The sequence below is a fragment of the Lepeophtheirus salmonis genome, chromosome 5 (assembly GCF_016086655.4).
Source record: "Lepeophtheirus salmonis chromosome 5, UVic_Lsal_1.4, whole genome shotgun sequence".
Lineage (NCBI taxonomy): Eukaryota > Metazoa > Arthropoda > Copepoda > Siphonostomatoida > Caligidae > Lepeophtheirus > Lepeophtheirus salmonis.
This window is the reverse complement of record NC_052135.2, coordinates 8,363,697-8,391,382: the sequence shown is the minus strand read 5'-3', so window position 1 is coordinate 8,391,382 and position 27,686 is coordinate 8,363,697. Positions and strand designations below refer to the sequence as shown.

General features: G+C 32.6%; 1 protein-coding gene across 1 annotated transcript in view; it reads right to left on the bottom strand.

The window, feature by feature from the left end:
- The window catches only part of LOC121117266 (protein spire homolog 1), a 71,999-nt gene that overhangs the window by 39,954 nt on the left and 4,359 nt on the right, over positions 1 to 27,686 (bottom strand). The window contains exon 2 of the mRNA XM_040711644.2: positions 25,748 to 25,782. Coding sequence (XP_040567578.1) covers positions 25,748 to 25,782 — 35 coding nt within the window. The remainder of the gene's footprint in view (positions 1 to 25,747; positions 25,783 to 27,686) is intronic.

Sequence of the window (27,686 nt, the reverse complement as noted above, 5' to 3'; positions counted from 1 at the left end):
GATGCACTCAGTGCAAAGATGAACCCAGATTCAACATGATTGAACGGTCAATCAGACCCCCTTCCCGTAACATAAAAGTAGAAACTATTGACAAAAAGAAGTGGTTGTCGGAAGTGCTATTCAAAAACATGGCTTTCGTTTTCATTTCCAAGATGGTGATATAAGTACTAGAGTGATGATGGGGATAGTGTTAAGTAGTTTCATAAAATTTGCCCCTTAATTTTGTTTAATTTTTATTAGTTCCTTGTTTTGTTTGCATGCATTAGAAAAAGCAAGAATTACCTAGGATGCATAAAACGGACCGCTAATTGAAGAAGTGCATGGGAATAATTTCCGGCACCTAGGCATACCAAATTAAGTCGAAAACAGCAGTTAAAGTCCATACTGGGCCGGATGCTGGGTTGAAATTAAAACTATTTGGCGGAGCTCCTTGGTAGCAACCAAAATGTTAAGTAGAGAGATAGGACCACCCCACTACGAGTTGTTCCGAGGCAATTATCACAACTAGAAAATGGGTTTTTATATAAAGGAATTCCAATAACTTAGAGCGATGATCCAATCCACGGTGGTTGGTCAACCAAATAAAATAGAAATAAAAATATTTAACATTTTATTCTACCTATAAATAATATAATATAATATATATATATATAAAAAGATATTTCATAATTAAGGGAGAACAAACAATAAATCAATGACATTTTTTTTCTTCCACGTCTTTACTCCTTCTCCTCAATTTGTTCAAATAACATTAATTATTATTATTTTTGTTAAATCCTCTCACTAATGAGTACCTATTCAGTAACAATCACTCTGAGTTGACCTACTTTTCCCTCTTCTTCTTGACTTCTTAAGAACAAATAAGAAGCTGCATATCATTGATCATCTATCTTCATGATCAAATAATTATTATAACAATAATAGAATAGATTTGGGCGTAATTCATTCTGTAGATACTATTCAAATGTTAATAATAATTCATGAAAATACCTTCGAATCATGATTGGGAATAACAAATTCATTTCCTAAGAAGAAGAGTGAGTATGCGCACCAATATCTAAATGGGTTGAGTAGAAAATCCGTGTGGGCTCCATACATTACTTTTCTTCTTCTTCCATAATATTGCGCCATTTCTAACGTAGGAAAGTTATTTGCAAATTAAATACTGTAAAATAAACGTGCGACGTTTAGCAAAGGAGTGGTTGTGGTGATGGTGACGACATTGAATCCATTTCTTCATCCAGTGATGTTTTTTCTCACATAGCTGCTAGGAAGAAAAACAAGATAACGACTCTTACATACTTCCTTGTAAAAGAAAGGGCTTAGTTCAGAAAGATTTTGCAGCCCTTGGATGGAGTGTAAGTGTGTCTACAAGGATGGCTATATATTACCACACTAAAATTATAATATGATTCTTCATTAATATAATTATGGACTTGTATGTAGATCTAGTACATTCCCCAAGTTCACTACATGGAAACTAAACCCCAAAACTTGAGATAAAGCATACAAAATGAAGACTTATTCATCAAGTACAGGGTGTTGAGATGAGGGTTTTTATAAATCTTTAAATTGTTCCTGAGGCCAAACTTTCTGGTAGATTTACAGATACATCAGATTAAGATCCAGACCACTATTTCAACTTTTCTGGCTGATGACGGATCTGGGAGCATTTGTCTCCAGAAGAGCCTTACAAATCTTTTGACCGTACAGATTAGGACGCCAGTCACATTTGAGATTTTCATGTTAATGAGGACAAAACCATTGTCACGGCACAACGCCGTTCCTCCTCTACAAAATCAATCTTCTTTATATCTGGAGCAGCTGTTGCTATGATACCCAAAACTTCAGTAAAGTTTGTTGATAAAAGAACCTTTCTGTTAGCAAAAAAGGTGACACCATCATACAGCTGCATTATAACAAAATCACAGGCGCAAGCAAGCGCCGATTTAACCTTGTACTAAGTATTGTCCTGCTAAAAAAACACAGGCATGAAAAATATATAATCTAATTATAGCTCAAAATGTTTGGAATTTGTCCCAGCTTAACAAGAGCTCACTCCAACTCAAGCACCCATCAAACTTGTTCAAGACACTGATTAGGGATAAAATAAAAATGAACAGCTGACCACAAAAACACTGTATATTTTTGTATTATTGAGGTAAGACCGTAACTGCTCACATTAAGTAAACTTATTTGCTTTTTTATTCCTTTTAGCAACGTTCAACGGTGACTGGCTCTTGAAACACAAGGGTGATACCCTCGTAGAAATTATAAAGTGTTATTTACTGAAATTAAGTAATAAATTTAAGTTGGTCAGGTCACTTAAATCCCTTGCGGTAAAATAGCAGCTTTATCCCTATACTTTCAGAAAACAAACTCATCAAATAAGGATAATAATGTATCAAACCTCTTTGTACAGCATTGAGGTATTTGTGAAATCGGCAGTCTTGAGCCGATTCGGATGCATCAGTATATTCCTTATATTATCTTTTAAGTATTCTGTAGCAAATGTGGAAAATCCAAGGCTTCATTACTCGTAAATACGCAATAAATAAGCAATTTTAATGGATTCAAATTATATGATGATGGCATCTATTAATACATTCGCATTAAAATGACTGATAGAATAATAATTAAAAAGGCGTTAAGTTTGTATTACAAGTTACAACTTGAACAAAACATACCCATATACACAAAATAATTACCAAATAAAACAGATAATATTTGTAAGTTTTCTTTAGAAACGGAATTACTTATTTGTGTGAATAAATTCTATTTGAAAGATATTTCTGGCGTGGGTGATTTCGACATCATCATCACATGCCATACCTTTTACATTTTTGAAATATAAATAAGATGAAGGATCATGTTCCATCATTCTTGGGATGAGAGGAAGGAAGAAAATTGGAAGAGACAAAATAAATACTCTTCAAAATAATAAATATTCAAAAAAATAAATAAAAAACTGTTATTGCAAAAGACAATTTATCTTTTTTATTATTATTCAAGTAACAAGGAATGAAGCAGATGATGATGATCAATTGAATATAAAATTACAGCCGCCCTTGCCAGCAAACATATGTACATGGTACAAAGATATACATCGATGCAAAAGTATACAAGTTTGTTTTGTGTATGTAGTAGAGATGTTGTATTTTACTCTGAAAAAACTGGACTAGTACTGAGACGGTTATAATTTTGACTAATTTGATATAATTTAGATTGCTGATGTCGTGATCTCCGGTCCTACGTACTTTTTGCTTTGTTTTAGAAAATAATTTTGATGGCGTGGGGGTAGGGGGAATGACTTTTTTTCTAGAGACTATTAACTTATGTGTGATCCTTTTTTGGTCCAAATCAAAATATCGGTGTCGATTATCCTAGAAAAAATACAAGACCGAACTGGAAATAAATTCAATCATCTTAACCGTAGCCTACACACATTATGCTACATATATGCAAAAGTTGGGATGGGAGTATGTTTCTGTGACTGGTAATTTTGCCGTGTGATATATTCGCCGCCTTTTTATATTTTAGTCTATACAAAAAAGAAAATTATGCCAAAGAGTAATTTGAATTTTTTAGAAGAAATTCGACTTCTTCCTACTATTAACAAATTTGAGATCTTTTGAGGTTTTGACTGGATAGGGGCTATTATTGTACATGAAACAGTTATTTTAGTATTTATAAGGAGTCACAGATCCAGGATCTATTTGAAGAATTTTTTGGAGGAGAGCAGCATAGCTCATTAGTTTCATTAGATCAGCTGCGACAAGAGAGGAGGGGAAAAGGAAATAAAAAAGAATGTCTCCCATGTGGATCCTCAATTCTTACTATTATAATTTGGCAACAAATCCTCAAGGCTACTCTCCGTTTTTTACGAGCACACAATGATGTTTAATCAGGGGTTTAAATATTATTTTATGTAGTAAGAAAGGAAGTTCACTACTCAGGAGTTAAATAATAATGGCAATAGCCCAGAGAAATACAATTCATCATTCAGACTACCAATTTAAAAAAAAGGGCTAGCTAAAAAATACACCAGAATTTCCTCAGTATTCATGAGTAGTTTTGGAAAGGACTCATAGCCTTATGCATAGTCATTATCTCAGTTGAGGCTCCATTGATAAAAATAAAGGAATGTTTCAAAAAAAGTTCGAACATAAAAAGGCGGTAAAATCTCCAAAAAGCGAAATGAACGGAAGTTTTGAAAATGGTTGTAGCAAAGTACTTAAAACAATTAGTTGTTTCTTTCATAGTCATAATCAAGACATTTTCACAACTTGACTTTCCCACCCCTATACACTAAAGGTAGATAAGCCAATAGTAAACTTTTTTTTATTAAGAGCCCCCACCACAAATAGTATGATGAATGAAATATTATAATTAAAAACTACGCGTTGAATAATTGTATATTACGTGTGTATTATAATGTATAGGATAGATAATATATTTATGGTTGGTAGATAGGTAGGTAGGACGATATATCCCTCCTCTATCTCTCATCCCCCAAAATATAATATGTATGTATAGTATATATAATTTTCATCGCCTCTCATCCTCATGAAATTTAAATGTCATGACCTTTGACAGACAAGTAAATGAAATTTCGAAAAAAAGAAAGAGAGAAATTAAACATTTGTGTTATTGGTTCTTCTTTGGAATTATATAATATATACATACATACTTAGTTAATATTATAGTAAGAATAAATACATTTTTTTCCCATAGAGATCTTTTTACTCAATAATAATAATAAGAAGAAGAAAAAAACAATAAATAGAAAATTGGTAGTCACGATTCCTTTTGACAGTCGTGAATATCATCATAGGGGTAAAAGAGAGGAAAAACAAAGTAGGGGGAGGAAGAGAAGGAAAAGAAGTGAATTAGAAAAAAAAGAAAAAATGATTTTCACATATTAATCTCTATAGTAGTAGTAATCTACATAGTAGTGTTGTACTCGGTCCAACACATAATTAACTTTACGGTTCGGTCTGAAGTGATTTTTTTATAAACAGTGACCGTGAGCCAACAAAAAATATATCTCTTCTTCTAAAAAACATTTAGTGTAGTCTCGAACCTTGTTTAAAATTTAAGTCCCATCCAGCTCTAAAAATTTATTAAGTTTAGTCTTTGATAACGCCACTCAACTTAATTTCTTTTTTTTACTAACAGTCCTTAGGACCGACAGTCTTAAAGAACGGTCCTAGAATTGTACAATACCGAGTACAACTGAAACAAAACAGTACTTCATTCATACAGGGTAGTCGGAAATAAACTTAAAAATATTCAAAAAATTATTTCACAGTCATAAGACTTTTGAATTGAGAATTGTTCAATTGAAAGTTCTATAACTAACATTTAAGATATTCTAAGTATTTTCCCCCAACTAACTGACATAATAGCCACGACACCTTGCCGAAATGAGGAACAAGCTATGGCAAACTCCTCCAGGGCCTCCCTGATGGCTGAGTAAATGCTGTTGTGGTGGGAGATCTTAAGTTGTAGCCCACGGTACAGAGGGTTGAGGTCGAGAGATGAAGAAAAACCAGGGCTTTCACAAACCCAGAAATGTGCAAATTTAGACTTGAAAAAGATGATTTTCGATTTTGTTCTTGTGAATTCATTTTTGAAGCTACCTGAAGGAAATTTGGCAAAAAGAACGAAAAATAAGTGTACTACTTGTTGACTTTAGCCAAACTGAAGAAAAAAACAAAAAAACCTGTAAGTTTATTACCGGCCATCTTGCATACAAAATAATTTTATTTTATTTTTCAAGATGGATTTGAATGTAGAGCGAGTTTACATAGAAGGCCGAACTTGTAACAAATGAGGCGGTGTCACACAAAAATTATAACACTAAACCCAACCCTACTATCTATGTAGAATCTACAGACGGAAATGTGAAAATACAAAATTATTATTATTACCATCAAGTTGGAAGTAAGTGTAACTAAGTAGATAGAACACACCGACCGGTATTTTCACTTCGGTGTCATCATTGTCGTCGTCGACCTACTCTTCTCCTACTTCAATCAAATCGGAAGTGCGTGATAATCTACTGACTAAGTATTTCCGTTATATCTACGTTACAAACTCATGAACAAATAATAATAATAATATGACGTACATATTTTCACAACTTTTCCCTTCACTTCTCACGATAAATCTATTGGTAGAATACAATCGGCGCAATTTGTTTTGGTGATTGGAATGATTCTACTCTTTCTATAATGATGATGCTATGATGCAACTTGCAACAACCTCCCTCACAGACAACAATGGTAATTTTGTATATATACATAGGTACAAATCCATTTCTTCGTGGGATGATGAGCAGGAAAGAAAGAAAAACATTTATTTAAAAGGCAAGCAAGCAAATACGCCCACACTTGACCAACAAATAATAAAGTGAGATTCTTTAGAATACCTACTACATAGTAAAATAGTTAGATTGTACACTAATAATATTCTTCTAAGATAAAAAAATTACATAACTTTATGTACCTACCCATGCAAGACGGTACTTTTTTATTTATTTATTAGAACGTGTTTGTCGGCGTGGGTTACACAGCTGTGCTTTTAAATTGCAATTAAAAGGCATAAAGGATTGACAAAAAGATGTATCGCTCAAAACTTAAGTCTTCTTTTTTATATAAATATATCAACATATATTTGCAAGATAGAAGGACTTTCCTCAAAATTGAGTGTATATTACATTTGTATTATTTGACGAATTATCGTCAACTTCTAGCCGCCAAGTATTATTATTAACCCTTTGAGGTTGTATCAACTTACACTTGAAGTAGTCAAAATTGATAGTCACAATAAAATAATGATAAATTGATAGCTTTTGTGACTGAAAAGGGAGCATATCCTGACAAATATAAGTCTCTTGAATCAAATAACGGCTTTAAACTATAGCTTATTCCCAAGTGTCTTAACTCATCCCACAAATTTGAATACAAAGCCTATTATGGACTCAAATATGTCGATGAATATTGGGCAGTATGTGTACATATATATGAAGTTATAAAAAAAATAGATTTTCTCCCTTACTTGATTTTTGCCCAAGATTGTTTTAATGTTAACGTGCCACATATGTAGATACTTATTTTCCGGTAAATCGTCTATAAAATTGATTTTTTGTTAGTAAAAAATAAATACTGTAAACTAATAGTATTTCTTTTCATATTTTAAGAAGAAAGAAAACAATTGAAGCTAACTTTAACTATGTATAGTCAAACCCTTTAATAAGCGGTGAGACAGGGGAAATTGAAATGGTGAAATCTTAGTAGTTTACAAATAATATAACTAACACATAAACAATGTGTCATTTTTTTTTTTTTTTTTTTTTTGGATTCATTTTTTTCCCCTCAAGTATAAACAGAAAAAAGTACTAGGAACGTGCAAGATTATTCTAGTAGTTGGGTTCTTTAATTTAAAAAGCATTTTGGTGCTTTGTTGTGCCTCATTTACTCTAATTACTTTTTGAAATAGTAAAACCTAGTGATTCTTCAATTTGTATTTATTGAATTACCGGGTGCGTAATTGAAAACTAGACATTTGAGTCTTGAATTTTAACAAGCTTAATTTCGGAAACTACATTAATCAAACTTTGTTTTAGATGTAGGGATTTCTAACTTTCAATGTAGCCTCCCTTCATCGACTTTCATAATGGGCTTGATGTACCGCTGGAAGATCTGACGTGTGGTAATAATGTAATCGGGGAACCAATACTCAGCAACAGAAGCTTTGAGAGCTTTGAGATTCGGTACCTTTGTCTGGCAGGCCCAGTTCTCGATAAGTGGCTAGAAGGAAACGTCGAGTAGGTTGCCATCTGGCAAGTATGTTGGCCACTTGTTTTTGAACAGAATATAATGTTGGTCTCCAAAATGGACTCTGTTATCTTTCCTGTGTGTGTGATCATTTTGAAGGATATTTCGATGAAAATACCGTCATTAATGCCCTTTTGTGCGTTGTAAACAGTTTGCCTGCTTGCCTAACTCAAGATTCGGAGAAACAATCTGGATTCTTTTGTCTCTTTGTGAGGCCATTTCACGATTGATTGTGTTCATTTTATTGAAGGGGGCGGGCTCCAATTTTCATCCTATGGGAGAAATGATCAATCCCTCTTAAGTATTTTCATATTTCTCTCTTTTATAGGTGTCCAAATTTCAACTACACACCCGGTATATATAATATGTATATATACTTATATTATGAAATAATTAAATTTAAAATTTCCCATAATTCACATTAAAACCCCGATAAGTACCAGGGAATCACAAAACCCTAGTAGGCATGGCCGCCTAAAACAAAACGCAACCCTACTGCGCAATATTTATTTTATCAGATTTTTCATTGACAAATGACTCTTTACAATGTCGTTAGAAGTAATAACTACAATCTACACGAAGGAATTCAATAAGAAGTAATGACTATCACAATAACAATATTTGAGCAAATACATACTTTAATACTCCTAATGTCAACCTTTGTATGAACTTATAATACACAATCCTCTTCCTTCCTTCCTCTTTATGTATACATATAATTAACATTATACATAGAAAAAGACACTCACTCTTTTAATTGATCTCATTTCCGTCGAAGAAACCAAGGAATATAATATTATACATATGTAATTAAAATTGTACAAAAAAAAACAAAAAAAAAACAGTAATCAACCAAGCCATGGTGTAATTTCCTACTTGGAGAAGAGGAAGAAGGATACTATTGACATAAGGATGTCACAAAATGTACCTTTTTATACAGAGAAAGAGATGAAAGAATCAGCACAATAGAGAGGAGAACCCAAGGTGGTGGTGCTGATACTTAGAAGTTTGTAGTAAAACTCACATACCTACTACAATACACATTCTTCAACACTCCTTCCCTTACATATTTTAAGACGACGACTCCATGATGCAATTCCCACTCACAAAAAGAAAGATATAAAACTACAAACATGATGGGTTATTTCATATTTGTCTTCCCTCCTTCAAGTTTTATCAGGAAGGACGATGTATTTATGTCCTGCATAGTTGAATATAGATACATTCAGGGCTAGAGTAATATCCTTTGCCCTCCCCCCCACAAAAAAAAAAAACATATATGGGCCTTTAAAAAAAAGTAGGTATGTCAAAAAAAATAATATATATATACCCTACATTTACGAGAGTGGTCTGAAAAGTTTCCAACTTTATCAAGATATTTTTCTGATTTTTAATTTAATTTTTCAACTTAGTCTAATTGTAACTCTACTACACACTTCTTCCCATCGATGCCTTCCATACATTTACACATTTAATCAAGATGGTTCCAACTCGCACACGTAGTCAGACGCAGTACAGGCGTACATGAGCAAAAATATAGTCTGTCAGATTTTATAAGAAGGAGATGAGACTAAACTCGCTCGACTACTACGTATGAACGCAAATTGACAGGAGGATTGAAGATCCAGCAATATTTAGATCTGTTGAGACAGTCCGACATATAAAATTTTGCAAGGCCTTCCGATGTCAAGTGGAGGCTTTCATAAAGGCTAAGGCAAGAGTCATTGAAAAATAAAATGGGAAAACATATTTCCATTAACAATGAATATGTATTTCTTGCAAATTATTAATTTTCTTTCATAAACTCCAAGCTACTCCAACGACACACCTGGAGCAGAGTATTAATTTAGTGAACAACACTATTTATAACACAATAAAGGAGGGAAGAAGAGCCTGATCAAAGCATAGGCAAGGCATGATTTGCAAGAGATAGGTGTTCAAAAGGTTACATTTATTATCATGTAACATTAATATTATTTGAAGTATCGAGAAGATTGTCCTTGAGCCACTCTCTTTAACCCCTTTCCTCTTCTTCTTCTTCTTCTTGGTGGCCTCCTCCTACATTGGAATGTCAAGTTTTCTTCCTCTTCTTCTTCTTCTTACTTAGTTACCCTCACTTCTTCTCTCATAATCCTTCCTTCAAACTCATCATCCACATCCTCAAAAGTATATAGATACATATATATATATACAGGCACGGCATAGTTGCATGAAAATAAGGCCCTATAAATATATATATTTTTCGGGCGCTCAGTCTCATAAAATAACATAAAAAGAAGAATCAGAGGTCGCATTCCATTCCTCTTCTTCTTTTTAAATACGTGAAATTGTGTTTATGTTTGGTGTGTGTGTGTGTGTTATTACTATTAGTATTTAGAATTAAGTAAAATATGTTTTTGAGGGGTAGTTATGTACATAGGTAGGTTTGATACTTCTTCCTCTTTCCCAAGTTCATTCATTTGTCACTCTAGTGTAACAAAGGCCCTTTATTTTTATAGTTTACTTTTACCACATCTCTAAAAAAAAAAGAAGATTCTAAACACACACAATGTGTGGCTCGTCAGGATAAAACTACCACGAACAAAAATAAAGTGCTGCAAATGTTTAATTTTTAACTTAGATTTGATATATTTTTTGAAGTGTTGTAACGGTTCCTGGCTGCAGGGACAGTTCAAACATTAGACAATTCGTATGCAATGTAACATTGCAGATATATGCGATGTGTCAACATAAAAATAACCTAGAACAAAATCCCTATTTTTTTTTTTAACATGACATGTAAGTATTTGAGTGAAATATAGGATTTATATTAAAATTTGAGGGATAAGTGTAGATACCCAAGACTTATAGCAATAACAGAACTTTTATTTGATTATACAGACTGATGTTGGTCCTGATTAGGCCCCATTCCAATAAATATGTCAATTTATCATTATTTTATTGGGATGATCAATTTTGGCTACTTAAAGTAGAGCAATTTACGACACACCCAAAAGTGTTAATAAAAATACTTTTTTCATAAAAATTGACGATAATTCGTCCAAGAATACAAATGTACATAACTACCCCTCAAAAACATATTTTACTTAATTCTAAATAGTAATAACACACACACCAAACATAAACACAATTTCACGTATTTAAAAATTCTTCTTCAATTTTGAGAAAATCATTAAAAGTTCCTTTAGTGGTAACTGGGCACCAATGCCCAATTTATGTTTTCACATTATATATATAGTACATATATAATTCACCGGGCCAGAAAGTATTTTTTCAATTGTAGTATATATCGGCTTTATGGATGAGGAATCATTTATGGTCACTCCTATCAGACCCCCTAATATAAAAACCGTGATTATGGTACTGCATAGCAAAATAATTAATATATATATATTTCGTTAAATTATGGGCTTTATATCCAAATTACTGAAATGAGTTGAGTATCCAAAAGGATTAACTGTAACTAAGAGCTTTCTTTTCATTAATAAGGTGGTTAATTTGCTCCTGTTGATGCAACGAATGATTTTGACTACTTCAAGTGTCATTTGCAGTGCCTTCAAAGGGTTAATAAGAATACTTAGTCGATGAAAAATGGAGGATAATTAGTCGAATAATACAAATGTAATTCACACTCAATTTTGAGAAAAATCCTTCTAGCTTCCTTTTATGTTAACGGGGCATCATTCATCAATTCACTACACACACTGCAACTCTTAGCAACAACCAATCAATAACTATAATTATAGCTGACCTCAATAATATCTCCCCTCCTCCCCCCCAGTATGGCAGAAAAAGGTACATTCCAACGCTGAGCCAACCATTAATTAAATTTGATCAAATATTGTAGTTTTTTATTTTCATCAAATGTTGTTCTAGATATACCTATATATATGTATAAAAATAGAGTCACCCACCCCAAATACCTGATATGTACTACTAGAGCAGCACCAGATGTTTTATGGATTGATATATACATTATTAAATATAATAAATATTAATAATATTACTACATATGTACATAGTATCTCTACATACTATCTATTAGACTTTATCTGATTCATTCAAAAGGGGAAATATGAATTTATAGCAATTTGTAAGGTTATTTCATTCCTTAATAATGATCTTCAAATCAAGGAGTCCGCCTTATCAAAAACAACCGAAATTTTAAAGCCCCTTCTATCTGGTAGTGAATAAGTCTTGACCCACCTTACGCCCTAATTCATTTGAATGTGGGTGTCTTAAAGGATCTTGGAGTGCTGACATCTTCTAATATGAAATTCAGCACTCACATTTACAATATTGTTAAAAAAGCAAACAGAGCGCTTGGGGTTATTAAAAGGAGTTTTAAACCCAGAAATATGAAGCTAATGAAGAAGCTTTATGACGCATATGTTATGCCTATTTTAAACTACGTTTCTCAGTTGTGGAATCCATTGTATAGAAAGGAAATCAGAGCTCTTGAAAATATACAGAAACGCTTTATTAATATAATATGCGGCGATATATCCTTTGAGGTTGGTTTAAATCTAGTCGGGCTGTATTCGCTTGAAAAGAGGAGGAAACCTCAAGATGTGGTTATGATGTTTAAAGTTATTAATGGACTGACTCATTGTAATATCAAGCCCAAAGTAAGTAGTAAGGTGTACAGAACTAGGTTGTCTTCTGATTTTTACTTAGTTCAGACATCGGCAAATACTAATTACCTCCAACATAGCTTTTTTAATCGAACTAGACGGATATGGAACAGCATCCCCAAAGAGGTGAGAACAACGTCTTCACTCTGCAGTTTTAAGAGACTTTAAAAAAATAATCCACATCTAATTTAATTCCACACCACATTATATCATTTCATTTTACCACATTATTTCATTAAATTTTATCATGAGTCGATAATATTGGGCTTTTTTAAGCCGCTAGTCGAAACCAAACAAATAAATAAAAAGTAAATATGAAATAAAGTCAAATTAACTCAAACATGTTAGATATAAAATAACCATTTATTCAATATATATACAGAAACATTATTTGTCAACTTGGCTGTCATTGGCGGTTATGACAGCCTACAAGCGGTACTGGAAGGTGACCCACTCCTTATTCACTGCCACAGACTTTGATGTTAACGGGCATTTGTACTATGAACGATCTTTCCATTCAAGGAGATGATATTCACCGAGTGAGGCATGATAACCTCGTTATGAGATCCCTGGACATAAAGATTACAGTAGGAGTCGTTTGTTCAAGATTTTCAAATGAAAAGGTATGAATTCATAAGAATGGGGTAGACGAAGATAGATAAGAGTGGTTCATGGTAATAGATCTGTCTAAATTACCATTGGCGCTAATTAATTAACTTATCAGAAGGACCAAACCACCTGTGTATTATTAACATGCAGTTTAAGCTCTTCCCATTTTTTATCGTCATTTGCATCTCGAAGGAACGATAAAGATATGTACAACACAGAACAAAATATTTCCTACATATACATATACTTACAGTGAGGGGGAAAAAACCCCCCAAAAAAAACATTAACAACAGTTCAAACCTGAATGACCAGAGAGGGGCCTTCTTAACTGTTGTTTATTGTTTTTCTTTCTTATTTCAAGAAGCAGGAATAAATAAATTACAATCATATACACAATCTATTCAACATTAGGTATTACATTTTTATTATTATTTTAAGAAGACAACGAGGACGACAAAACAACAAATATAAAAAGGCTGCTCATTCCAATGTTCTTATAACAAGGTTAGTCAGCAACGATTGTAGGTTCTCCCTGAATATTTAATAACACAACGGATGACGTCATATGAATCCCTATATAGTAATGATAGATAAGAAATCAATCACTACATTCATTTGTTTTTTATGTATTAATGCTCTCAATTACGTCACCAGAAAGAGAATGAGTTACTTAGTCAATTTGCTGTGCTTGCTCTACGACTTTCTTGTTGCTTAATAGGGCTCTAATAACATTGGCTGATTCTATTTCAACTCCCTCCTCACTCCTTCTTAGCCTTCAGAAAGGACCAAAAACTAATAATAACATCATATCAACATTTTATTTAATTGATGACTCAGTAACAATTCTGTGGCGTGTACACACATGTGGCCCGTCAAGACAAAAACAAGCTAGAATGATTTTTATCTAAATTGAGTGTAGATTTCCTTTATATTCTTATATAAATTATCCTCATTTTCTATTAACAAAAAATTCTTATTAACCCTTTGGGTGTGTCACAAATAGCAAGTAGACAAAATTGATCATAACAATATCAGAGGGAGAAATTGATATATTTTATATAAAAGAGGCCATAACCGTGCCGAATTAAGTAGTATTTTTAAAATCAAATAAAGGTTCCCAAACTTTTTTAGGACATAGACAACTATCCACTATTGAATTGACTTGAACTTAATAATTATTAATATTTTTACTTTAAATTGGGCAATTGTAATAAAAAAGAAGAGAGAAAATTAACAAAAAAAAAAACAAAAAAAAATCCATGTATATATTAAGATTGGAGTGAAAGAAATCAAAAAATATTAAGATTATTACTTACATAAAATTACAAGAAAAATATGATGTATAAGCACGATGAATATGATGCTCTGACAACACTTTGGTTCCAAATTTTTAGTGTTCTAAAGTATAGTTAAAATTATTGGGTAACTTCACTCATCTCACAAATTTGAATACAATGCCTATAGTTGACTCAAATATACAGTAAGTCTTGATAAATGAATCTGTTCTGTATATCAGAATTTTCCTTAAATCCGAAGTACATTTTAAAAAACCCACAATTTTTGGATTCTTAGATATATGTAAATGAGTCATTCTAAAAATCCTCATTTCGAGGCAACCAGTCTTTAATTAAAATCTGTCTTTGACAAATAATAAAGGATTTCTAGCTTGTCTTTTAGAACAAAAACATTAGCACAAGCTTCGTTTTCTACTTAGAATAAATTCCTATGAAGGCGTTACCAAAAAAGGGGAGGAAAAGTTGACTTAATGCCGATTTTGTATTTCTTCTCTACAAAGTATTTTATGTAGTAAAAAATACAAATCTGTGATAACTTTTTGTCTACTATAACCAGATTTGATCGCATTTCTGAAATATTGGCCTTTTATAAAGTAAAAATAAATTGATTTTTATGTTGTCACAGCACACATATACATAGCTTCGAGGGTTTATGAGTACACATACAATATACATATGTAAGTATATAAATAATGCAGGGGTAAGGGGGTGAATGACCCAGAAAAAGGAGAGAGAGAAAGAGACAAAAAAGTTTGACAAATTATATTCACACAAACACACACATATGTACTATTATTATGTGAGAAATAATCAGGAGACGACGACAGGGATTACACATTCTTATTTTTAAAAAGAGCTCATCATGACTTGGTCGTAATGCTAGAATAGTATGAGTGAAATTGGAATGACATGTTAGTATGAGCTATTATCTATCCAGGAGAGAAGAAAATGCGAGGAGCAATTGTTGTATGTAGGTTTATGTATTGTACAACCTGCGGTTTTGTACGAGTTGACACTTGTATACAGAGATTGCGGTAGTTGCAATCTACTTCTCTTATAATGTATTATATAATTATAATATCTGTCATTAATCAACAAATATAAAATAGTTTGATGCTATTGAATTTTTGATCTATTAAAATTACATATAATTTATTATGTATTTATGGGATATTGAAGTGTGAACATATGAAAGAACTTTATAATGTTCCGCAGATTACAATTATCAATCAATTTTGATTTTCAAAAATCTCAAAAAATACACCAATGACCTTCTAAGGGAGTTATTCGTAAATGGGGCTCGGAGGGTGCATTGTCTAAGGTTAAGCGAAGGTCATGAAAAAATGTATTTCAATATTTAAAAAAAAATCATCAATAAAATGTTTTTAAAACAAATCCTAGACCCAAATATTCGAACGAAATTAGTCCAAAACTCCTAGGGGATACGCAACGATCAAAAGGTTGGGAATAACTTAGGAATATTGTATTATTTCATTATACTCACAACATCTAAGGCTAAATATTATTATATTTAACTTATAATTATACAAGTTAAAACTTATACAGTGTGGTGAAGCCTAATTGTCACTTTATTTGAAAACTGAAAACCCTATGACACTATCAATGATATTTTAGAACTTTTAGATCTTGACTTTTGCTCTTTTTCCATTAGGAAAGGCCATTCAACAGAGGATTATCGATCTCCCTCGTGCTCAAGTATAATCCTGAACTATGGCCATAATCGTGGGAGTCAATCCAAGGACCATAGCCAGGTATGAGACAGAATGAAGTGTTGGACGACTTCCTAGGGTTCCTCCCACGAAAAAGTGGACGTCGGACTTCATGGATAGAATGAAAATCCTCACTGATACGAACCCGATACGATCAAGGAGATCACTAGTGTTGTGTCGATCCCTATTTACGACTGAAGACTGCAATTCTGTCTCCTGCTGGTCCAGTTCAGTCTTGCATATCAGTCCTTATGAAGTTCGGGCTTAACTTTATTTCTTCTTTTTTTAAATCAGTTTTAGCACTGAAAGACTAAGACTAGACCGAATGAAACTGGACTGACACAACACTAGAGATCAATGACAGAGAAGTTGCAGTGCCATCACACAACTATCATGACAGCTGTGAAGGATCTACATCAAGAGCATGGAGAGCTATGTCCAATACCATAAAGACCAAAAGGTTTGAGCAAAGCAATAAGCCGACTTCTGGTAGAGAAAAATGTGGCAGCAATCCTCCCCTGATCTTAACTCTTTTGACAATGGCCTCTGGGCGCCATTGAAAGGAAGGTTGGACAGGTCCCTTACGCTTATGTAAGTGCCTTGAAGATTGTTGTGTACTTGGAGTGAGGGACCAGATGGTGTGTTCTGGCTTAAGGAAGAGGTTGAGCTGTGTGTGGAGGCCGATGATGACCATTTTGAGCAATAAGATGTAAAAACTATGAGCAAATTTTTCTATTAAATTTGAACTTATTTCCTTTATAAATACATGAGTTATGTAGTCAAACATGAGTAAGATTCCTTTTGTGACAGTAAGTGGGGACCACACTCTATACAAAATAAGTATATTTGTAGAATTTAGAAACAAAAATCTGTGTCATGGATAAAAATGTACAATACACACATAAATACATTGAGATGTGGTGAACTGATCTCCCCTTTAACAATAGAAGCAGAAACATAATAAATAATAATAACCCCAGGTTCTTTCTTCCTCTTCTCACCCTCTAAACAACAAAAATCACTGACAGGTTTCACCTGTTTTTTAATTCGTTCATCATACTTCTCAACTCAGTAGTACTAGCCGCAGCTTAGGTCAAGACTCAGAAAACAATAAGGACTCCTTTCATGAATACAGAATATACGCACATAATAATATACAGGCTGGGATTCTAAATCCGGAACAAGTTTAGACCTTGATATCTTGGCAAACCCCAGATCTATGTTTATGAAAGTGTGCTCATCAGATTCAGCTGACAAGGCTATATGAATAAATAAATAAATCTTGAGATATCCTCTGAATACGAACACCGTGCGGCCATTTATTTGTACTGGGTGCAAGCCCAAGGACACAAATAGCTCCAGATTGCAATTGCAAGAGAGCTTAAATTGATGTTAATTTTAAATGGTGCCTATGTACAAATCGAGTACTTGGAAACGGATTTATTTCGGGATAAACAACATTTTTAAGACCTTTATATTTTGAGCAAAGGAACTCTTTGGAGAGTGTCGAATAAACGTACATATATCACTGTTGACTTCTTGTGGACTTCCATTCTCAAGGCATTGGCCAACATAGACAATGAGTTCCTCATCATGGCTGGTGCTAAATTCAGAGCCCAGTTGGAGGCTGTAGGTTGAAGCCGGAGATGTCTTGTAAGAGCAAAAGATTTGTGAATTGCTAAATTAATTTCGGGAAATAAGTTATAATATACATACATTATCCTAAAATTTTCCGCACTTAAAATCTCCCCCTGTAAAATAGGGATGAGGGGCGAAGGGCTCATTTGATAATTATGACTAGTAATAAGATATATAATCATTGACAACACATCAACAAAATGTATAATATATGTAAATAAATATACAATCTCTGAAGATTATAATTTAAAGAACGATGAGTCAGCAGATGGAAGGGGAATTAAGAGTTCAATTAGAATACCAACAACCAATCATTATATTTAGATTGTTGTACCTAGCGTTGGCCCTGGGAAGCTTTTTAAGGTATGTTGTATCATAAGTCATAAAACATTCATTCATCATCAAACAGAAAAAGGATTAACGCGAAAAACAACAATCATCTTGTGCTTTATCATGAATTATGAGGGGCCTAAACAATGTTTACTCACTCATCAACAGCTCATTAAGAAATTGGCTTAGCTGGTGCAGCTGATGGGATCAATTGATGTTAGAATGAAACATTTAAACTGGCAATATGTCTCTATAGATAAGATTTTGCCTGGTTATGGTAAAAAACCTGTTCTATCATGTACAATCATTAGTGCATGTAAACGTATTGATATAAAGTACCTAAAAAGGATATAGATACGTGGTTCTTACTTATCCTTTTTCGTGTTATTTATCTTTTAGATATTATATTTTATTATCTAAATGTACCTCTTCCTTAATATAGGATTGTAGTTCAAAAATAATTTTTCTTTATTTGGATGGATTAGAAATTTAATTTGTTTCAGAAAGAGTACAGACAAAAATCATATTATTACTATTAAAAGGTCGTGGACGGTGAAGGCCCAATTATCATTTTTAAGCTTTTGCAGATGATGGAACTAAGTCCTTTAGAAAGATTAGCCAAAATACTGACACAACTAGCCAAAATGTTGGCGCCATCTTACAATTTGTACCTATAAAAAAGAAGAAAAAAATCTTTATTCTTATGAAGAATTCCTCTGAAGTTGATAGCAAAAAAAAAAATAAAAGGGAGGGAAAAGTTGACTTTATGCCGATTTTTACGTCGTGTTTTTTGAATGCGAAGTATTTTATGAATTAAAAATTGGTAGGTATATGAGAGAACGTTGACAATAATCGTATTTTTATTATATCCGAATGTCTTATATCGGGGATTTGACACTATATATATCATTACTATATTGCAATTACAATAAATAATATCTGTATTGGAATAATAATGCATATTACAAAATTTAATATCTCCTATTACAACTTAAAAGTTTTTGTATTTTGTTTCAAATCATTTTCAAATTTTCTAGTGTTGAAGAAAACGTTTATACTGGGTCTAACAAAAAAATCTACCACTCCAGATGTCTGGAATTTCTCCCATGTATAGTAACAAAAACAATCAATGTTGTTTTTGTGTGTGTGTGTGTTAAATATAATCGTTTCAATTAGCAGCCAAAACACCGCCATAGAGTCAACAAAAGATGATTAAAAGCCTATTACATTAAAAATGCAGAAAACAGGATCGGTGTTTTTTTTGGTGAACAACGAACTGATTATTATTAGCAATACTGAAGTCTCAAATATAACAGGGATTGACGTGAGAAAGACTCTGAAGGAGCTCCAGAAGCTACGACTGGGTGTTCAAGTATATTAGGCCTCCTAGCTCCTCCGATTGATTATTTTGTCTAGAGCAAACTTGAGTCAAGGATCAGACCGCAAAAAAAGCCCCTGATCAGCTGCATCGTCCTGGAATGCTAGAATTTAGATGGGATTCTAAGTTTCCAGGTCCAGGACGTTGTTCAGGACCAGAATCAATGCCGTTATTGAGTGTATTGAAAATAAATATATTTGCAATGATTTTATCGGGTCCTCAGTTTTTGTTCATTGAATAAATCTTTAAAAAATCCCCAGATTTCGTTATGACACCCTGTATATTGCTCTCAAATTATTATAGTAATATAATAATCATAATAACCATTCCGCCGACAATTTGCGAGGGTTAACCCAAAATGTGAACAACTTAATCATATTATGATGACAAATTGATTAAGACTTCTACTTTAATATTCATGTTACTCAATATACAATTATTGATATAAAGATGATTTGAGGAACTTTTAAAAAAACGGAATTCGATTGCATTGAAATACCTTAAATGACATGCCACTCCTCCTATATTATTTCTCTACCTAAGAGGCCATGAAATAATCATGTATATATATTATGTACCTATATTTTTCAAGAAAGAAAATACCTAGTTTTATAATGCTTCTCTCTCTCTCTATAATTTTTGATAAAAATGAAGCGTTATAAATTATAATTTTATACGCATATTAAAAGACATAAAGAAATGTATATATCAATCTATACCATATTATAAAATGATACTAACAATGGAGGGTAAGAAACAAGAATTAAAGTTCAGGCACTCAACTACTAATACTATCATCATCATTATTATTATTATAATATGTATTCATTCATTTCCTGGTCTTACATCTATCGTATAGATGTATATGTAAGTATATATCAAAGATCATCAATCCCCTTTAAATTTTATTCATAAACGTTTCTTTTAGGAGAAAAAAAACAACAACAAAATTAGAAAAGGACCTATGGTTTGGTACTTTGGATCATTGGTACACGTAGTGTTGGGGTGTGGAGAGAGAATGCTATAATTTTAGCTGGACCGAACTCATTCTGGATGGTTCCCACACATAAAATAATCAGTCTACTTGACCGTTTTGAACGATGAATTTCGTGACTTATATGTAGTGATACTGATCGGGAGCATTTTTTACCTCAGCCGATTTTTTTTTTAGTTGACAAACTCAAGAATGAATTTTCTTTTCCTAAGATGTTGCCCCTTATTCTTTCATTCCTGAGCAGTTATTTCTTTTTCTACTACATCCAAGCTATCATTGATGTTTACGAAACAGGATTGAGCATTTGTGTGTTCATAAAAGACGGAAAGTAACCCTGAGGTTGTTGCTAGAGTTATAACTGAGTCCTTGTTAGACTCAGAATATAATTGAAGAACGATTTTAGAGTAATTCTTGCCTAAACACATGTTTATTTCCTTCTCCCTCTCTCCCCTTGTCAGAGCTGATTAAAGAAAATCTAATGAAATCCCATAACAGCTACGCTGTTTTCCTTCAAAATATTCTGTAAATTGTAAGGGTGTCCACGTTGATTTTCGATTTAAACTCTTTGTTTAACATGTCTAAAATCCTCCGGATCAGCATCACTTCTAATATGACAAGAGTTATGAGGCATTATTCTATTGAGGTGTTTGTTATATGAGCACTTTTTAGACTTTGAATGAGTTTCATATACTTTTAGTCTCTTTCTTCATTCAAGCATCAACGACAGTTGATTAATGAAATTATCATTTTTTTTTTTTTTTCGTATCAGAGCGTAAAAAATAATCAGTACGCGACTTGAAAACAATTCAATTTCAATCCACAATCTCAAATTCTACATGTTGCTACCTTTCATGTAGCTGAACAGCCTTTTAAAAAGAAAATGGAAAAATGCCTAAAATCAGTTGCAAAATTATTCAAAGCTTAAAAATAGCTAATTTGAATACAAACAATGAACAGCAACACTCAAAACATAGAGTAGGGGGGAAATAAACAGAATAATCGACAGCAGACAATTGAAAGTGGTCTAAATTTTAGAATTAGTGAAGGAGCAGCAAAAATATTGGTTGAGAACCCTCAGGAAAAAATCATTTAAGAGAAACCCCGAAAATAAAATCGATCTCAATCCGAGTCCCAACACTAATAGATGATACCTACATATTTTTCATATTACAAAAAAGAATAAGAAATGTCTTCTTCCTCTTTCTTTCGTAGGGGACCACTAGTATTGTTATTATTTCTACCATGTACTTCTATTCGGATCACAACATACTAACCATTCTATCATTAAAAGTTCATCTTGATAAGAGGGGATTTTTATCCAAATAAACCATCATCTCTAAATATACATATGGATATAAACAAAAGAGTAGACAACAAACAAACAAACAATACAAACTACTCTTCCTCCTCTCTTCTTGGATAGAGTAATGGAAATGACCAAAGTCATGTATGTACCTAGAATGTTACTACTTATTCACAAACAACATAGAGATTTGATAATTATAATTATTGACGCAATAAATAACAAATAAAGTCCTATTTATTCGTGCAGATTGTCATCACGTGTGCAATAGATATCAGCTCTGGCATAGCATGCCAAACCTATTACTCCTGCATTTCCTTATTAGTCTTGAGTAAAGCATGGACTCTCCTCATGGATTCTTCCTTTTCCTTACTAACATTCACATTTAAAGTATAACAATTGGATCAAAACGAAAAGGTTGCAGCAATGCAATGTATCTATGCAGAGTATCTACTTACTTCCAAATGCAATTAGAGTAATAATACATACTAATAAGAAGTCGGCTGCGTCCTTCATTTGCAAATAAATATCAGACGTAATTTAACGTCATTTAAAGATATAATATTTTATTATCATGATTATTATTATTAAGACAGGTCCTAATTATATTAGAGACTAATAGTAATAATAATTCAATGATGTTAATATTAGTGTTAAGACTCCTTCCAAGAATGATTCTTTGGTTTGGTCTGAAGGGAGCTTTTTATAGAACGATCTGGTGATCGAAATTCATTTTTTTTTCTTTTTTCATAGATTCAGTGGGACCGAATTTCTTAGTAGACATCATTGAACTATGAGACCAGTCCGACCGAATTTCTTAGTAGACATCATTTAACTATGAGACCGGTCCGGACCGAATTGGTTAAAATTAAAATAGTCTCAGACCGGTGTATGCTTCCCAACATTAGATAATATATATATATATATCAATATTGGATTCCAGTCAACATTTTCTTATTCTAGTTTTTGAGATCTGCGTAGAGCAGAGTTCGAATTTTTGAGAATTTCCACAAGTTACATATGAAAAATGGTTGCGTCTCTTTTTTTAATACAGTGACCTGCTCTACCAGTTGGAACAAATTTGAGCGATTTCAGATCCTGAACAGATGCATATTGAGGATTTTTTTGGTTTTATTTAATGTTATGAGCTCCGTGTACCTCAATCACGGCCTCAATTCTCCCACATAATTATAGGCAGGCGTTGATAATGTCCGCAGAGGGGATTATTGTAGCCACGGGATTGATGGCGGCCTTGGAGGACTTCACACTGTTGTTTAAGGTGGCACAGGCTCTTCATCGACATCCAAGGGGTTCAGGTCAAGGGAACCTTAAAGGATTTCATCTTCCCTGCTTTGAAGGTTGGAGTAGCCTTCCCTTCTTCTATTGAGACATGTCTGGGACTTCCTGGTGATGTTCTTAACGACCCTCCAGACTAAAGCAGCCACTGAGTTTGGCAATGGTTTTTTCTTCGTGTCCCACGTGTAATAATTTGGCGATCGCGTTTCTTCGAAGCTTTTACTTTATCTCGATAACTGACTCATAATGAAAACAAACAGGATTTTATTTTCTAAAGTCACCTAATCTATTGTATGAGAAGGGATAACTCGTCCATGATGCACTCATACGGAATCTGGATGAGGTCAAAGGTCGTTGATATTGTTTAACACGACCCTGTAAAGTACCCACTCAAAGGAGCATCAGTAGATGATTACTGTCTTTTTGAGTAATTTTTACTTGACATTTGACTCATCCGTGAATTTTTTGATTATTCGAGTCACAGTACAACCGAATTCTCAAGGAGAATACCTTGGGCGAGTCCGGGTCATTGTCAGACAATTGACGGCTTTAGTTAAGTGCCTCTGTTATTTTTTTAGTGCTCAAGTAATACTCGAATCTAACACTAATGTACATTTATTCAACTTTTTTTTTCTCACATATTTTAACGATTGAGTAAATTAACTCCAACTTGGAATGAACCCCAAACCAGTTATAGTTATGGTTACCTATTTCTTATTTATTTGTTTTCCTTGCAATTTCTTTTATAATAATGATAAACTATATTCCATTTGAATGTACATACATAGACCTGCATACTACTCCCTTGTTCATTCAAGGTTCTGGGGATAGGATTTCTTTTTATCCTGTTTTTAGTAGATTTTGCCCATCAAAAAGGATATTTCCTATTTGATGGTCATGTGAATATACAAATATGTTTAAGTGTAATGAAAAGACCAAAAAAAAACGAAAAGACTTTAATGTCATCTATCTCAGACATAGCTACATTCTCATTCCTGTTCAATGTTGAATACTATAAAATTTATGTTATAGTTTCATTTGTAAATTAGCAATTGATAGTATTGTGCCGGACCTTACTTATTCGGGCCAGTCCATTCCTGTCTTAGAACCGGTCGTTAATTGTCGGTTCTTGGAATTTTTCATAAAAATATCTGGAACTTCTCGACGGTAGTATAAAACACGGGAGATAACCCCAAGTACATACTTTACTACTTAAATTATACATTTATAAAGAGATAAGAGGAGAAAAAAACCTAATTAAACTAAACTAAGGTCTTATCAATCTTTGGGACCTGTCTTTTGGACCGTAAGTCCTAGAACTGCTTTAAAAAAGAAGAAATAAAGATGAGTTACGTTATCAAGGACCGAAGTTTATCAGTTTTTGGGACTGAACTGGACAGGACCGACACAACACTTCACGTACGTACTTCACGGCGTTACCTTGCTAAAATAAAAAAATAGCCCTAGGTTATTTTGTGATCAGCTATCAATTCCCTCGTCTCACTTGTTATATCATGGCTATTTCATGATATACTCATTTTGATAAATAAACGAATTAATAAGTTAGTATACATATACTTTTGGTCCATTTTCAAAAGGACAGGAATACAATTCCTTGTTGATCCCTCGTATACTTGTACATTGGTCATTTTATAAATTTTTATTAATAATTTACAAACGTATAAATAAGCTTTTAATAAAATATTATGTAGGATTTTAATATTATGAAATAGTCGAGGGTGGTCTGAAAAGTTTCCGACCTAACAAAGATACAAGACTTTATTCTGAATGTTATTTTGTCAGCAGAGTCTCCTTGTAATTCTACATACTTCTCCCAGCGATGTTCCCATCTCTATAACCTGTCCAAATAGTACTTGGTGTTTTTATCACCAAAATAACTGTTCACGAGGCACCTTAATGTTTTGGGCTCAATGTCTCCGTGTTGGATTGACTTAGAAGCGTCATATTTTTAAAAAAATTAACCCTTTATGTATCTGTTATTGTTTGAATCTAATACAAGGTTACACTTTCGAAAAAAAATATTTAATGACAGCTCGAACCTCGATTTCGTCCATTTTTACAAAAAAAAAAAAAAAAAAAAAAAACTTCCATAAACTCACTCAAACGACCGTTACATAACAACTGCACAGGGTCCAAAATGGCAGAAACTTTGGTGTGTATCTGTCAACAGATGCTAAATAGATATTACTTGCTTTAATTTACGATTGCAGTCATCTTAACGTTCAGACCACTCTCGTATATCTATATAATTCATTTTAAAAATTGTGGAGTAAAAATAGGACAATGATTAATTAAAAGATGAATAGTATTTGGTATGATTGACTTATTTGGCTAACTACCATATGATTTCGGACCACTTTCGGTTTCTTTTTGGGCAAGAGGTTGCGTGATATACTGAAGGTAACGACGTGAATTATAGTACAAATTTACTGAGAGATTACATAGATAAGAAAGTAGGAAAAGCTGGAAATGACAAATAGCTAAAAATATACTCGACCCTCTACACAAATGGATACTTGTCGTTTCCTCCTTCTCCTCCTCCTCCTCCTCCTCAAACACTACTACATAAGAGGGGCTGGGGTTGTGAAAAATACACTAGTATGAACTACCCCCCTTCTACCCTCAACTAACAGCTAACTAAAAAAAGATCAATAAGTAAAATATTCAGTATGACTTACCTCATCAACTGACGTCATGAGCTTCCTTCTAGACCCTACAAAAAAAGGTATAGACTGTTACAAATAAAATCAATAGGTGTACTACAGGAACATTACATAGTATATGACGAATATGTAAGTAATATTATGTTATATTTAATTTCACGAAAAGAGAGGTAGAATATTATTATTAATATCGTTTTTATTTCACATCTTTCATAAGTCACGGGGTTTGTAGTATGTTATGTACATCCTTTGTATATCCCTTCACATGTACTATGTACACATCTAAAGGGCCCTCTCACAGAGTTAATTAGTAACACATTAATAGTAATGGTAGTAATAGTAAAATAATAACAACATGAAATTCATATAAAAAATAAAATAAACTCGATGATATTAAATAAAATAGTATGTATGTTCGATAGGCTAAGGGAAATAAAACCTTCAAAAATACAGCTTGAGTGATTTTTCTGTTTTTTTTTTTTTTCAAATATATACATTGTATATTTTTTGCTACAAAAAATTAGATTTAACAATTAAATAAAGGATTTACAGTACTTGGGATGAGGCTAATGAAATAAATGCATGGAAAACGTTTTCACCGACGTCATACATAGCATCATAATTAGAAGAGACGCCATTTTGAGGGCTTACAGTTGATATTTTTATTATGTACAAGAAATGAACAAATTTCCAATACATCTTGATTAAACTCCATCATGTGGCTTTAAAAATAATAAACGACTCAACACCTGCATTAAATACTTCTTGATGTCCATGATAAACACTGATATTAGATTATAATCAAAGTAATATGTTATAAACTCCTTTAAAAAGGCTAGATTTGTACCCTTAATTTTGTTTAAAATCGATTAGGGACGATAAAAGTAGGATAATTAGATAAAAATATAATATTTTTACCATTGAGATAGTTAATTTTTATCAACAATATGGAAATAAGAAGATAACGATATAATGACATATTTTTTAGATATTATGGCTAGATGTATAATAAGCCTAGGCAATGGAAGGCTAAAAACTTTATAGACAGTAAGGTTTAAGTATTTATATTTGATGGTCCAATTTGGACATTCAATAGTTGTGTGGTCCCCCAAAATGGGCGACATCAAAACAATCCTGGGGTAATGTGAGAATGATCAATATACTAATTGTGGGATTTTTGACTATTTTAATACAAATGACTAAAAATTAATTATAAAGTTATAATGCCCACAGTTATATCTATTAATCATAAATACATAATAGCTATGTAATTTGAATAGATTCAAATGAAATGACAATATAAATGTATAGATGGTCCAATTTTGTAATTAAAATATGCATTTTAAGACGTAGAATTTATACAACTTGAAACTTATACACAACATATATACATTGAATAAATGAATATATAGGTCGTGGATACGTAAGAAATAAAAAAGTTTCTGACGGTGCCAGGAGGATGTTGTTATACATTTTTTAATATTTAAAAGTGCATAACTTGTTAGTTACTCTCAATAGATTTTTTGTTATATAAAAATGAGAAATACTTGTTTTGCAGTCTTCTTCGAATGTCACCTCTAGCACCGACATAATATGTATACAGAAAATTTGTATTTGTATATAAAAATATAAAATCACAATATGACAACAATATGCATAGTTTTTGGTGGTTCTTTTTTTATTAATAAATATTAAGAAGCATGGGAGGTCCATACTATTTTTATAAAAATGTAATAAAACATCCATTTTATATATAATATAGTATAAAATAAGACTAGTGGGTCCACATCAAATCGATTTACACATTCTGATAAAAAGGGATCGATATATTTAAAAAAAAAAATAATAATGGTTGAAAAGTATTTGTATATGTCGTATACAAGATGCGATTACGTACAAAATCTTGTACTAGTATAAGATTGTACAAATTGCAACCACAAAATAACAAGAAACA